The sequence below is a fragment of the Cavia porcellus genome, unplaced genomic scaffold (assembly GCF_034190915.1).
Source record: "Cavia porcellus strain 051 isolate PalLab524CR breed Dunkin Hartley unplaced genomic scaffold, mCavPor4.1 scaffold_29, whole genome shotgun sequence".
Taxonomy (NCBI): domain Eukaryota; kingdom Metazoa; phylum Chordata; class Mammalia; order Rodentia; family Caviidae; genus Cavia; species Cavia porcellus.
Window position 1 is genome coordinate 6,963,083 of NW_026947512.1, and position 15,111 is coordinate 6,978,193.

Genomic DNA, 15,111 nt, shown 5'->3' on the forward strand with positions numbered 1-15,111 from the left:
TACACAGGTACAAACACTTTGAGGAACATTCTGGTAACATTTACAAGGATAAGGATAAGCACATCCAGTAGTTCTACTTCTAGGCTTATACCACTAGGAAACTCTTACAGACATTTACAAGATGAATATTACAGTGCCTGGAGGAGTTGACCTAGCTAAGAGCTTAGTACAGTGCCTGACATACAGTAAGTACTTGATGGATGTTAGCTATGTTAATAATAAAATGTTATTTTATTGTTAATTTAAAAATTCATTTCTACTGAGAACGAGTTACATAAATTTTTATTTAGTCATAATTTAATATTAGCAATAAAAATAATTTATTCTGCATGCATCAGAATGGACAAATCACAAAAGCACAGTTTTGACTGGCAAAACCAAATTTTGAAAATATATGAAACAATATACTATATTGTTTTGATACAATATAGTGAATATGTAGTAATATATAAAAATGTGGATAGAAAAGTTACATAACAACTGCTGACTAGTAATTTGCTCTGGAGAGAGAGGGAAGATGATGGAAAGAGGAATTTTTTTTGGTACTGGGGCTCGAACTCATGACCTCGTGCTTGCCAGGCAGATGCTGTGCTGCTGAGCTATATTCCTGGCCCTTGAGTTTTTATACTCATTTCAATTATTCTACCACTAATTTTTTTTTTTTTTTTTTGGTATTGGGAATTGAACTCATGACCTTGGGCCTCTGAGCTATATTCCCAACCCACAGAAAGAGGTATTTTTTTTTAACAATTTCAAATGCATCCATAAAATTGTTTCCCAAAAAACAGTATGAAGCAAGTACGAAATACAGTCATACTTTGGTTCCCAAACTTGATTCTTGTTACAGTTCTGGTCGCAAACCAAATTGGAGGAGAACCGAGTCACTTTCAGTGTTTGGGTTCAACACTGACGTGTGGGGAAGTTTGATTCGGTTCTCATTCAATTTGGCTTATGACCGAATCACGGAGAGAATTAAGTTCGTGAACTGAGGCATCATTGTAATAGTTAACATTCAGTAATTCGGGGTGTTTCAGGAGCATTTGTTATGTTTTATTTTTCTGAATATTCAAAATATTTCATAACATAAAATTTTACAGAAAAGTAGTAAAATAAAAGTATCTGATTCTGTTGTTACTGAATACTAAGATGCCAGGCACCAATCTAAATGTGTCATTTATATTAATACCATTAATCCTCATAAAAACCCTAAAAAAGTAGGCAATATCAAAATTTCAATTTTATGTAGGGGCAGCTGGAGGCCCAGAAAAGTTACGTGACTGCCCCAAAGCGGCACCGTGAGCAGGGCAGTTCTGGGGCTGCGCTATGCACGTCCCCTTTGCACACCTTCCCCTAGAGAACCCGAGAGGAACTGCCTGCCAACACCATTCAACAACATGATTAATGCTGAAACCAACAATCTGTATGCTCCCAGAGGAAAAGACAGGTTTTATTTTCTTTCCAACTAGAATGAGAAATCAACTAAATTCAGATAAAAAAAAAAAACTATATGTGTTTCTAGAATTCAGAAAGTTGGCATCATGTATACAGAGTTAATCAAAAATATACTAAGGAGTAATTAAATCCAAAATGTGTAAATTTTGTTGTAAAAAAGAGAGGAAGGGAAAAAAAAGAGCTCTAGCGGATATAACAGCAAGTGTGTATAGGGCTGTTAAATAGCTGACTATATTAATGTTTTTGGATCATTGAACACAGCTGTTTGCAGTCTCTCTGTTTGAATGTCTACTTTGTATTCTTTGATACTGTGATTTGAGCAACTATTTCCAAGATGATAATATGTAATCTATTAACAGGTGATTTCTTACTGTTATGTTTTTTTTTGTAGTTCTGTATTATGTGTAACCTTACACTGCTTTGTTTTGTTTTGTGTTTTTCTCTTTTTCCTCTTAAATAAAAAAAATATATATATACACACACATTAGCAGTTTGCTGGCTGGAAGCTAATGGCTGTTGTAATTGTAGACACCAAAGGTAATTTGTATTAACCTCATGATATCTCAATAAATTTAGCATTATAATATTTATACGAGCTTTTCTTTTCCTGACATATACATATTTTGGCAGACTATACTATTGCAGAAGCAATATATGCTTTTCTCCTTTCCCCTACATACACTATATCAATTTTAAGCCACTCACTTGGCATTCTTTTCAGCATCTAAAACAGCTTGTGCCAAATCCTTGTGGGCTTTCTCTGATTCCTTTGTTAATTTCATGTCATGTGACCGAACCAGACACAGTTCCCTGAAACAAAGCAAAGAAATTCCAGATTCATAATTGGAGACTTCCAACAAGTTCTACCCTGGAAATCAGATTCACACTCAGACATCTTCTCAGTTTCCTAGTTTTTCCACTTCACAGACTGAGTTAAGAAATTTAGTATAATTCTGGGTGGAATCTCACCAAGTTTGCAAAGCAGTCAAGCTGGCAGGAAAAGGCAGAAAGAGGACATGGCGGGGCATCTGTGAGGGTAGAGCGCAGGCAGATGCTGACAGCCAGATCACTCTCTGATCTGGTTATCCTGCCCCCTTATTCTTGCCACCAAGTATCATACCACGAAGTTAGAGGATCCCTAACCCAACCTTGATCACTGTTCAATGTTTATTGTCTTCGGAATTTGAATCTTAATATCCATAATTAATGCATGGCTCTGTAAACCTGATAAAGGTAAACATCTGTGTCTTGGAAGAAAGAGCAAATATATAGAGCTTTAGTTTTGTGGTAGTCTGCATAACCAATTTCTCTGCATCTATCTACAATAATATCCAGTTCTTGCAATTCTCTTGCTAAACATGGAAAAGACAAAAAAGTCTTTACCCTTAACCATCCCACTTTCCATTAATACCTTTTACTCTCTTTAAAGACATAGATCTGAATGTTGTACTCAGGATAATCAGTTTTTACCTGGTCAGTTCCTCGATAACATTCTTGAAATTATACAATTCTTCTAAAATGCGCTGATCCATCATTCGCTGAGTTACCAAGTCTTTGTAGAACTCAATCATCTGCTTGGCAATTTGGTCAAGCATCTGCACATACCTCTCTCTGTATAAAAAACAAGGGAAACAAGACTCCATGCCACAGGGGAAAGGGGAGTCAAAAATAAGTGAGAGGAAAAGTAACATTAGAGAAACAGTAAACAGACATTCGTATTCTCTTGCTGTCATTCATATTTGTTTTCATTCATATTCTCACTTGCCTCCCTCGCTCCCCTCCTGCCCCTTTCCTAGATGCCATGAGGTAAGCAGCTTTTCTTCACCACAGCTTTCTGCCTCACCACAGGCCTGGAAACAAAGGATCCAGCAGACCACGGACAGAAACTGTGAGCCAGAATGAACTTTTCTTCCTTTTAAATTGTTTTCCTCAAATATTTTGTCACAGTAACAGAGAGCTGACTAACACATATCTTAAGCCTAAAGTCCTATAGTATCTTTGAGTTGGACTGGTCATTTAGTTCATCCATTAACAGAATTATCCCACCCTTGCTTAAATACTTGAAGTGGTAGGAAGATTTATCAGCTCAATTTGTAGCTTATACATTGGGAAATATTATTTTTCTTTTTTAGGTAGTAGGAATTGAACTCAGGATGTTCTCATGAGCTACATTCCCCACCCATTTTTTATTTTTCATTTTGAAATAGGGTCTCATTAAACTGCCAAATTGTCCAGGCTGGGCTTAAACTTTTAATCTCCAGCCTCAGCCTCCCAGAGTGCTTGGATTACTGGTATGTGACATCAAGGACAAAGTATCAATTTAATAAATATTTTCTTGAGGACTTCCTCTCTGGTATTATAGAGACTAGATACCCTTATGATTAGTGACCTTCACATCCCAAGACTACTAGATTCCCTATTAAAATACAACTATATTCATATTGAGAGTATACTTTTCAAAGCATTACTGACCTTGTAGAAGAGTAGAAGTACTGTATCTAGAGATGGGAAACAGAAGGACAAATAAACAAGAAATAACAAGCGAGGCTATGAAGTGGGAGTTGTTAGTATTCAGCAAGCAAACCCAAGGTCAAAGTTGTCCCAGGAAAAATATCAGCCCTGAGATGCAGAGATTATGATTTGGGCCCACTTCAAAATGGAAGACCTAGGCAAGCCAGGATTCCTGCATAAACCCTGGATCTCAAAAGGAAATTACAGGAGCCAGGCGTGGGGGTGCCTGCCTATAGTCCCAGAACTTGTGAGACTGAGGCAGGAGGGTTGCCATGAGTTTGAGGCCAGAATGTGCTACATAGTGAGTTCAAGGCCAGCCTGAACTACATAGTGAGACCTTGTCTCAAAAAACAAAAACAAAATAAGCAAACAAACAAAACACAAGGAAACTACTCCTTATTTATGGCCGAAGGGTCTACAGTTATATTCATTCAAATATTAACTCTACAAGCAAAGACCGAAAAATACAGTGTGAAAAAACTATCATGAATGAGACTCAGAAGAAACAACCAATAACAGATGTGGATACCAAGGGTTTTTATATGCTACAATGATCAGAATTAAAAAATAAAACTATGCATAAAATATTGGAGAAATAAATATCAATGACCAAAATCCAATTTTTCAGGATCAGTAAAACTGGCAAAAGTTTACCTAGCTTCCTTGGGAAAAGAAAACAAGAAAGAAGACATTGTCACTATTAGGAGTGAAACAGCAGAGATCATAACAGATTCTAGCAATGATAATAATAATAATAATAATATAATAAAAGAATATTATGAATAGCTCTATGTTGACAAATTCAATAACTTAGATTAAATGAACAAATTCCTCAAAAGATGAAAACTATCAAAACTCAATAAAAAATATGAAAATAACCTATATATAGTACCTATTGAGGAAAGTGAATTATAATTTTAAAACTTTCCAATAAAGGAAACTCTGGATCCAGTTAACAAAAGAACAATGCGATGGCAGTGAGTTTTTAGACATGACACAAAACCCACAAGCAACAACAACCAAAACCCAAACCAATTAGATTCATCAGACTCCAAACTTTTCGTACATCAAAGACCACCATCAAGTAACAATCACACAGAAAATGGAAGAGAATATTTTCACACTTTGCATCTGATTAGAGACTGTGCTCTGGATACATAAAGAACACAACTCAACAATAAAAAAGATAATCAACTTAAAAGCAGATGAAAGAGCCAAGGGTAGCGGCACACACCTGCAAACCAAGTACTCAGGATGCTGAAGGAGGAGTCTTCACAAGTTCAAATTCAGCCTGGGAAACTTAGTGAGACTCTGTCTCAGAATTTAAGGAGGGGCGAGGGTGTACTGCAGGGGCAGAGTGCCTGCCTGGCATTTGTGAGGCCCTGAGTGTCATCCCCAGCTCTACTGAAACAAGTGAGAAGGAAGATATTTCTCCAAGAAAACAATACCAATGGGCAGTAAACATGTAAAAAGATGTTCATTGTCATTAATCATTAAGATAATAAAAAACAAAATTATAGAGAGTAACTACTTTATATCTATTAACATGAAAAAGATGAATAAGACGAAGAGCAAGTAAAGATATGGAGAAATTGATGGAGAATGAATGTAAAATGATACAACTCCCATGGAAAAGTTCAGCAGTTCTTCATCAAGTTAAACACATAGTTGTTATAGTACTCAGCCATTCTACTCCTAGATATACACCAAAGAGAATGGAAAATACGTTGACACAAAAATTAAATGCAAATGTTCATAGAAACATTATCTGGCCACCCTGCAGCTGCCTGCTGGGAAGGTTGAGGTGGGCCGAGCCGCAGGACCCCGTTCCAGCCTGGTGGACCACTCTCTCTTGCCTGCGGGCCACACTGCAGCTGTCTGCTTGGAAGAGTGAGTTGGGCCGAGCTGCGGGACCCTGTACCAGCCTCTCTCACCTGGAAGGCACATGGTAGCTGCCCCACCTGAAGGAGGGAACTGGGCCAAGCTGCGGGAAACTGCTCCGACCTTGCCTGGAGAGCTCCGGCACTACTGCCACCACCTGAAGGGAGGGAGCACCCCTGCTGAGGAGGGAAGCTTTGCTGCCACAGTGGGGAGCTGTGTGAGGAGGCTTTAGATCTACCAGAGAGGAGCCTGGCAACCTTCTCTTAATCCAGGGGCTTCGCTGCCTAAGGAGGGAGCTACACTACCAGAGGAGTCCCAGGAGTCCAGGACATAAGAGACGATTTCCAGCATGCCCAGGGGAAGCTTAGAACAACACTTGAAGCTCGGAAATATAGGAAAATGACAAAACGAAAGACCAAAATGCAATCTCAAACATTCAGCCCACCCCAAGAAAGCCTAGGAGCCATGTACATAGAAGAAAATACATGCCACATACCTGAAATACCTGAAATAATAGTAACCGAAATAAAGAAGCAACTCCGGGAAGCCTTAAAGGAATTCAAACTAGAAATAATCTCTCAGGTAAAAGAAGAAATGATAAAAGAAATGAAGGAGATGCTGAACATATCTAAAGACACAGTTAAAAAACTGGAGGAACTAAAGAAAAAGATAGAATCCCTGGATGAACAATATAAGAAAGAAACAGAATATATAAAGCAGATGCAAAGAGATAGACAGGAAATCAAAAATTCCATTGAAAGTTGTAAATACTGCCTCAATGAATGTGAAGATAGAATTTCAGTCCTCAAAGACAAGATTGCAGCCAGTGAACAGGAAAGGAAAGATCTTTTTAAAAATAACAAGAAAAATCAGGATATAACAATTCAACACCTGCAAGATGATGCAAAGAAAAACAACATAAGGTTGCTAGGGATAAATGAAAAAGAAGGGGACAACATAAAGGATGTCAAGAGGTAATTTAGAGAAGTAATAGCTGAAAATCTCCCAAACATGAGATTGGAAATGGATATCAAGATCAATGAAGCATATAGAACTCAAAATAGCCATAACCAAAATAAAACTACACCCAGACATATAATAATGGCCATCCCAGAAATTGAACAAAAGAATAGAATATTAAAAGCTGTCAGAGAGAAAAGACAGATCACCTATAAAGGAAAACCTATCAGAACCACAGCAGACTTCTCAGCACAAACAATAAAAACAAGAGGAGCATGGAGTGAAGTATTTCAGATCCTAAAGGAAAATGATTTCCAACCTAGACTGATGCACCCTGCAAAACTGTCCTTTAAAATCGATAGAGAAATAAGATACTTCCATGACAAAGAACAGCTGAAGGACTTCATGACCACCAAGCCAACCATGCAAAGAATACTAAAAGACAGCCAAGATACATTTAGGAAAAAAAACACTAAACGAAGCAGCCAATTAAACAGAACAGAAAGATTAGATGCAACAGCACAAAGATAACATGTCAACAACAAATCAATATATAACAGTTATAACCATTAATGTAAATGGTCTCAATGCACCAATTAAAAGAAACAGACTGGCAGAATGGATCAAGAAACAAAATCCAACCATACGCTGTCAAGAAACCCATCTAACCCAGAAGGATACTCACAGACTGAAAGTCAAAGGATGGAAAACAATACTTCATGCAACAGGAACCCAGAAAAGGCAGGGATAGCTATTCTGTTTGCAGACAATGTGAACTTCAAACCAATAATGATCAGAAGGGATAAAAAAGGTCACTACAAACTGGTTAGGGGAAAACTTCAAGAGGAAGAGATAACTATCTTAAATATATATGCACCAAATTCCAGTTATATAAAACAAGTATTAACAGAAATGAAAAACCAAATTAGCAGTAATACAACTATAACAGGAGATCTTAACACACCATTGACACCAAGGGATAGATCAACCAGCCAGAAAATCAGCAAAGAAATAACAGAACTGAATCACACTTGTGAACAAATGGACTTGATAGACATATACAGAGTATTCCACCCAACAACAACAGAATAGACATTCTTCTCAGCAGTTACATGGGTCATTCTCTAAAATAGACCATATATTAACTCACAGAACATATTTAAATAGATGCAAAAGGGTTGAAATTATCTCTTGCATGCTATCGGATCATAGCGCTATGAAATTAGAAGTTAATGATAAAAGATACTGCAAAAATCCCACAAATACATAGAAACTGAATAACACACTCTTGAGTAATCAGTGGGTCACAGAGGAAATTAAAGAAGAAATTAAACAATACCTACAAACAAATGAAAACACAAATACAACTTATCGGAATCTGTGGGATGCAATGAAAGCCTTCCTCCGAGGAAAATTTATTGCCACAAATTTATTCCCACATCAGAAAAACAGAACGAATACAAATAAATAACCTGATGTTACACCTCAAATATCTAGAAAAAGAAGAACAAGTCAAGCCCAAAGCCAAAAGAAGAGAGGAACTTATAAAAATCAAAGCAGAAATCAATGCAATAGAGACTAAGAAAACAATCCAAAAAAGTCAGTGAATCAAAGAGTTGGTTCTTTGAAAGAATAAATAAAATTGATAAGCCCCTAGCAAACCTTATTTTAAAAAAAGGGAAGAAAAAGCCCAAATTCATGCAATAAGGAATGAAAGAGGCGAAATCACTATAGACCCTATAGAAATACAAAAGATCATCAACACCTATTTCAAAAACCTCAGCTCTCAAAGGTTTGATAACACAGAGGAAATAGACAGATTCCTACAAGCATATGAAGTACTAAAGCTAGGTCATGAAGATGTAAAACTGCTGAATAACCCAATTTCTATTAATGAAATTGAAAATGTAATTAAGTCCTTACCTACAAAGAAGAGCCCAGGCCCAGACGGATTCACTGCAGAACTCTACAAGAAATACAAAGAAGACCTAATGCCAACACTCCTCAAATTCTTCAATTAAATTGAAAGGGAAGCAATCCTTCCTAAATCGTTCCTAGAAGCAAATATTACTATAGTACCAAAACCTGACAAGGACCCAACTGAAAAAGAGAACTACAGAACAATCTCCCTAATGAACATAGATGCAAAAATCCTCAATAAAATATTAGCTAATAGGATGCAGTAAATCATCAAGAAGATCATACATCATGACCAAGTGGGATTCATACCAGGCCTGCAGGGATGGTTCAACATATGTAAATCAATAAATGTAATCCACCATATCAACAGAGCCAAAAGTAAGAATCACATGATCATTTCTATAGTTGCAGAAAAAGCTTTTGATAAGGTCCAACATTCATTTATGATAAGAACCTTGCAAAACATTGGAATAGATGGTCTTTATCTCATACAATAAAGGCCATCTATGACAAACCAAAAGCCAGTATCATATTAAATGGCCAAAAATTGCAGGCCTTTACTTTAAAATCGGGCACAAGCAAGGATGTCCCTTATCACCACTCCTATTCAACATAGTACTGGAAATACTAGCCAGAGCAATTAGACAAGAGAGAGAAATAAAAGGCATAAAGGTAGGAAAAGAAGAAGTTAAATTATCATTGTTTGCAGATGACATGATACCCTACATAGAAGACCCCCTAAACTCCATTGAAAGACTCCTAGATACAATAAATAAATTCAGCAATGTGCCTGGTTACAAAATCAATACTCAAAAATCAATAGCATTCCTATACACTAACAACAAAATCACTGAGAGAGAAATAAGAGAAGCCATACCCTTCACACTAGCAACCAAAAAAATGAAATATTTAGGAATTACTCTCACGAAAGAAGTGAAAGATCTATACAGGGAAAATTATAATACACTGAATAATGAAATTGAAGATGATCTCATAAAATGGAAAGACATCCCTTGCTCATGGATAGAAAGAATAAATATTGTGAAAATGGCCATTCTCCCAAAGAGTTATACAGATTCAATGTAATCCCGATAAAAGTACCATCAACATACCTCATAGATCTCAACAAATCACTCCTAAAATTCATCTGGAGCGAGAAGAGACCTAGAATAGCAAGGACAGCTCTAAGCAGCAAAGGCAAGGCAGGGGGTATCACAATCCCTGACTTGAAGTTATCCTACAAAGCAACTGTAGTAAAATCAGCATGGTACTGGAATAAAAAGAGCCAAAGATCAGTGGAATAGATTAGAAGATACAACCACAACTACAAACACACTCAACCACCTTATCTTTGATAAAGGGGCCAAACGTGTTCACTGGAAGAACGACAGTCTCTTTAATAAATGGTGTTGGAAAAACTGGCTCTCCATATGCCAAAAACTAAAACTAGACCCATGCCTATCACCATGTACTAAAATAAAATCTAAATGGATCAATGATCAAAATATGAAAACAGAAACACTAAATCTATTGGAAGACAAATTGGATAAAAACCTTGAAGACATAGGAGTAGGTAGAGAATTCATGAACAGGACTCAAAGTGCATGGGAAATATTTCCCAGAGTCAATAATTGAGATCACCTCTTATTAAAAAGTTTCTGCACGTCAAAAGAAATCTCCAGCATAGTGAAAAGAAAACCCACAAACTGGGAAAAAAACCTTAATGAACTGCCCCTCAGACAAAGGACTTCTGTTAGCTGGTTCTAAATACCCTGTAATTCTTTCTTTCTCTTGTATGGCCTCACACTGTCTTGATATGTTTGATGCTATAGTATACGAAGGTATACTCAAATAATTCTAGAAAAGAGGCACTATGGTGACTACTATTATGTCAGGTTATCTGGTGGTGAAACACAATGATGCTTAAATTGTTCAGTTCTGACCTGTGTTGTTCTGTTTCTATGTCTTCTTTTATCTAAATCTTTTTTTGTCCTTTTTTTCTATTTTTTAAAAATTTTTTCTTATTTTTTTAATTATGGGAAAACTAAATTAAAAAATAGTGGGATATATTATAGTAACCTTTTTGTTTTTCTATTAACCTGATTTGAACCCCAGTATTGCTCTCCCCATCTTGTTTTGTCTGATGTTACTATATTCTATTTTGTTTGATAGTATCAAATTTGAGGGTACAGGCAACCACTTTGAAGGCAATAAGATTTACTATGATGCCCGTTATGGTTTGACTATTATCTTCTTTCGAAGTCCTGTAAGGTCTCCAGTGTAGGTTTATTGGTCTTGTTCTGTACTGTTTTGTTCAATTCTATTATACCTGATGATATAGGCAACTCTTTTGAAGATAGCAAGAGGCATAATGGTAACCATTGTTGATCACCTGGTGTTCTGTTTTTGCATCATGTACTATGTCCATCCTTCTGTTCTAACTGACTCTGTTTTGCTTTGTCACATTTGGGGTTTTTTTGTTATTGTTGTTGTTGTTTTCTCTTCAGAAAAAAAAGTTATAAGAACTGTGGGAGTAATAAAACCCAAAAAGTGTAATTGTTATTGTAAAAAAGAGGAAAAGAAAATGGTCTAAAGGATATAACTGCATTTACATTTAAATGTGTAGGATAGAAAACCATATTACTGAGTTTTTGTTGGATCATTGAACAGAACTGTCTGCAATCTCACTATATGAATGTCCACTTTCTATGCTTTAATTTTGTAATTTGGACAACTGTTTCTAAGATGATAATATGCAGTCTATTAACTAGTGATTTCTTACTGTATTTTTTTCTTGAAATTCTGTATTACTTGTACCCTTTTACTGCTTTGTTTTTTTGTCTCTTTAAATAAAAAAAGAAACATTATCCATAAAAACCCAAAATAGCAACATCATAAACCAATGTAAAAACAACATTTTGCACAGCCACATAATAGAATACCATCTGACCATAAACAGGAATGACGCACTGAAACATGCTAGAACGTGGATTTTTTTTTATTCAGAAGCTTGCTGTCTTCTGTTTTCTGTCTTTTCTTATGTAGGCTAAACATCTTAAATTCTTTCAGGTTTTCTTAGTGAAATATACAACACATGGGAAGTACACTTTAATGTTATTTTTTGTGCCCTGAATGTGAAATCTATAAACTAAACCAACATTCAGAAAGTGTTTTAGCTTTCAAAGGTCAGGTGAGTAAAAAAATTAAAAGACCTGGATGAGGGTTATGTAGCTCAGTGGTAGAGCACTTGGCTCACATGTGTGAACCCCGATTCAATCCCCAGCACGGCAGGAAAACAATCAAATGAACAAAAAATAAAGGGAAGAACCAGTCTGGAAAGCTGTATACATACAAACCTTAATGTAAAGTATGGACTTCAGTTAATAACAATGAATGTTTAATGACAACGTATTATTACAGGTTCTTTAGCTATAATAAATGCTGTGCTAGTATAAGACATTAGTAAGGAAGAAATTGCATAGAGTAAGGTGTATGAAAACTCTGCTGTCTGATTAATTCTGTCTAAAAGAAATCTATTACTTTTTTAAAGAGTTTGGTGACTCCATTTTTAAAAAATGAATAGGCAAGTTACAGACTGGGAGGACAGGTTAAATATATACTTTAAAATAAAATATGTGTACATAAATACAAAATAAACTTTATATGTTATATAAAACTGTACAAAAACTGATTCCAGGATTTAAAAATAGTCAAAATTGTAAGACCCAATCCAAAATTATTTGAAAAGACACTTCACAATAAATAAATAAGTAAATAAACAAATAAAAGTTCAAATATATATACATATACATATATATGTAATACACACACATGTTTACTGGCCATCTTTACATGGCCAATAAACTCGTGAAAAAGTGCTCAACGTCATTAATTGGCAGAGAAATCAAGTTACAACCATAGTGAAATGCATCTTAGTATCATTAAAATGGCTAAATTAAAACAACGTATAATGTAAAATATCAGTTAAAGCAACCAGAACTTTCAGACATTTCTGGGAGTATACAATGTTGTACAACCCTACTGAAAAAAGGTAAGACAAGTTCTTATAGAAATAAACTTACACCTACCCTATAAACCAACAAAGATCAAGAAATTCATACATGAATGTTGTGGTTGCTTTATTTATTTAGGTTCCAAACTGAAACAACACAATGTCTATTAAGAAAACACATAAAATCCTCCTTGTTCCCTATATACAATAGAGTAGCATTAGAAAAGAAGAGACAAACCAACATGCAGCCAAGTGGCTGAACATCAGATTCATGCTCCATGCAAGAGGCCTCAATACAAGAGTGTGGCTATTGTTTAAACTGGTTTGTCCCAGCCTAAACTCATGTGGCCTGGACACCAATGTGAAGCCTGACAATTGATAAAAGGGACTAATGGCTTTAACAGGAGTGAGTTCTCAACTCAAAGGACGATGGTTTACCATGGAAGTGGGCTGTTAGGAAGCAACCTGGCACTTCCCCTTCCTCCTCTCACCCACACGCTCTTCCACAGGCATCTGCGTCCCTTTCCCCCTGATCCACTGTGGGATGAGGCCGCCACCAACAGCACAGCGGATGCCAGGTGTGTGCTCTTGGATCTCCAAAACTGTGAGCTAAATAAACTTTTCTTTATAAAGTTCCCAGCCTCAGTAGTTTCTTATAATGACACAAAACAGACTAGAACAAGTGGCTACTCTATGATTCTATTTACATAATGTTCTTGAATAGGTGAAACCTATCCAAAACACAAAAAAGATGGAACCTCTGGATAAGTAGGGTGAGAAGTTATTAAAAAAAATGAGGGAACTTTCTGGAGTGACAATAATATTCCGTATCATAAGTGTTTGGGTAACACACGTGTATGTACTTGTCAAAATCAATAAATACACAGAAAATCTGTACATTTCAGTATGATTTATAGAAATGAGTTTTCAAGGTAGTAGGATTGAATTCAGGGCCTCTTCACACATGCTAGGTAAGTACTCTCCCACTGAGCTATTCCCCCAGCCAATAGGGGGAGTACACAAATCTTTCTCAAAAGAGAAAAAAGACTAATACTAAACTTTGGTTAACGATTTGAAAAATGCTGAGTCACTTAGAGCAAAATATGCTAATATTTACAGTTTACTTTGAAATGCATAAAATCATTAGAAGGATAGAAACATGACTAAGATGGGTAAACAATAAAGCAAATTGAGTAAAATATTAATAGCAGAATCTAGATGATGAGTATCTATGTTTCCACTGTAAATCTTTCAATTTCTCTGGATATTTGGAATTGTTCACAATAAAATATTGCAAAAAATTAAGCTGAGAAATAGTCAGGTACCTGTGTTCAAATATATGCACAATGTAAATCAAAAAGCATTATGATCTGCTCCTTAAAAGGGGAAGTTGTGTGCTGTGCTTTGCTTTTAACTAGATCCCAAAGGCTTATACACTGAGACTGTCCCCAAGACAGTGCTCCCAGGAGGTGATGAAACCGACCTTTACGTCATCAGGGTCATGTCCCTGAAGTAACATGGACCTCAGCCCTTTCCACTTCCTCTTGGGCTCCCTAGCAAAGATAAGTGGTTTGTTCCCCCACGTACTCCTGCCATGATGTGCTGCCTCACCACAGGGCCCAAAACTACAGCACCAACCAATGAGGAACTAAATCCTCTCACACTGGGAGCCAAAATGAACCCTTGCTCTGCGTAAGTTGATTTCTTGAGGGACTTCCTTCAGGCAAGGGGAAGCTAATATGGTTTGCAAACACTGTTAGCTGCATAGTTCTTCTGCCTTGCTTCTTCCTCTCTCTTGAGCTTGCTCTCAGATTGACAGCTCAGACCTTAGCTCGTCCCTACTCTCATTCTGATTCAGCTTAACCCAGTTTTCAGCTGTATTCTAACTAATTACTTCCCTTAATAATGTTTTGTTCCTAGTTTCTTGGCACTGTAAGATAGCAGGAGGTCACCCCCAACAAATTACGCAATGAACCAAGTGATGCTGCTAATTGTCATTTAGAAGAAACTAATACATAGAGCTAATAACTTCTCCCAGGTTCTGTAGCAAGTGATTTGATTAAGGTACCCTGATATGACTATTCCTTTCAACTTTTTGGAAAGTATCATGGTCATAAGAATTGGAGTAACAATAGTGTTTATCATAACCATTGATGATAATATTTACTGAGCACCTACTTCTGTGTCCTCATTAAAACCTCATCATGTTCCTATGAAGCTTCTCAATACTTTCAGAGTAGATACTCAATAAATATCATTGATTTAGCAATGAACAGAAATAAGTGAAGACTTCCACAGTAGCTTTTTTTTGGTCTTTTTGAGACAGGGTCTCACTAGGTAGCACAGGCTGGCCTTGAACTTACTTTGTAGCCCAG

General features: G+C 36.3%; 1 protein-coding gene across 1 annotated transcript in view; it reads right to left on the reverse strand.

Annotated features, from left to right (window-relative positions):
* Axdnd1 (axonemal dynein light chain domain containing 1) overlaps nt 1–15,111 on the reverse strand; it is a 156,474-nt gene that overhangs the window by 96,485 nt on the left and 44,878 nt on the right. Inside the window, exons 9-10 of the mRNA XM_013157837.3 lie at nt 2,923–3,063; nt 2,158–2,262 (exon numbers count right to left, since the gene is read on the reverse strand). Coding sequence (XP_013013291.2) covers nt 2,158–2,262; nt 2,923–3,063 — 246 coding nt within the window. The remainder of the gene's footprint in view (nt 1–2,157; nt 2,263–2,922; nt 3,064–15,111) is intronic.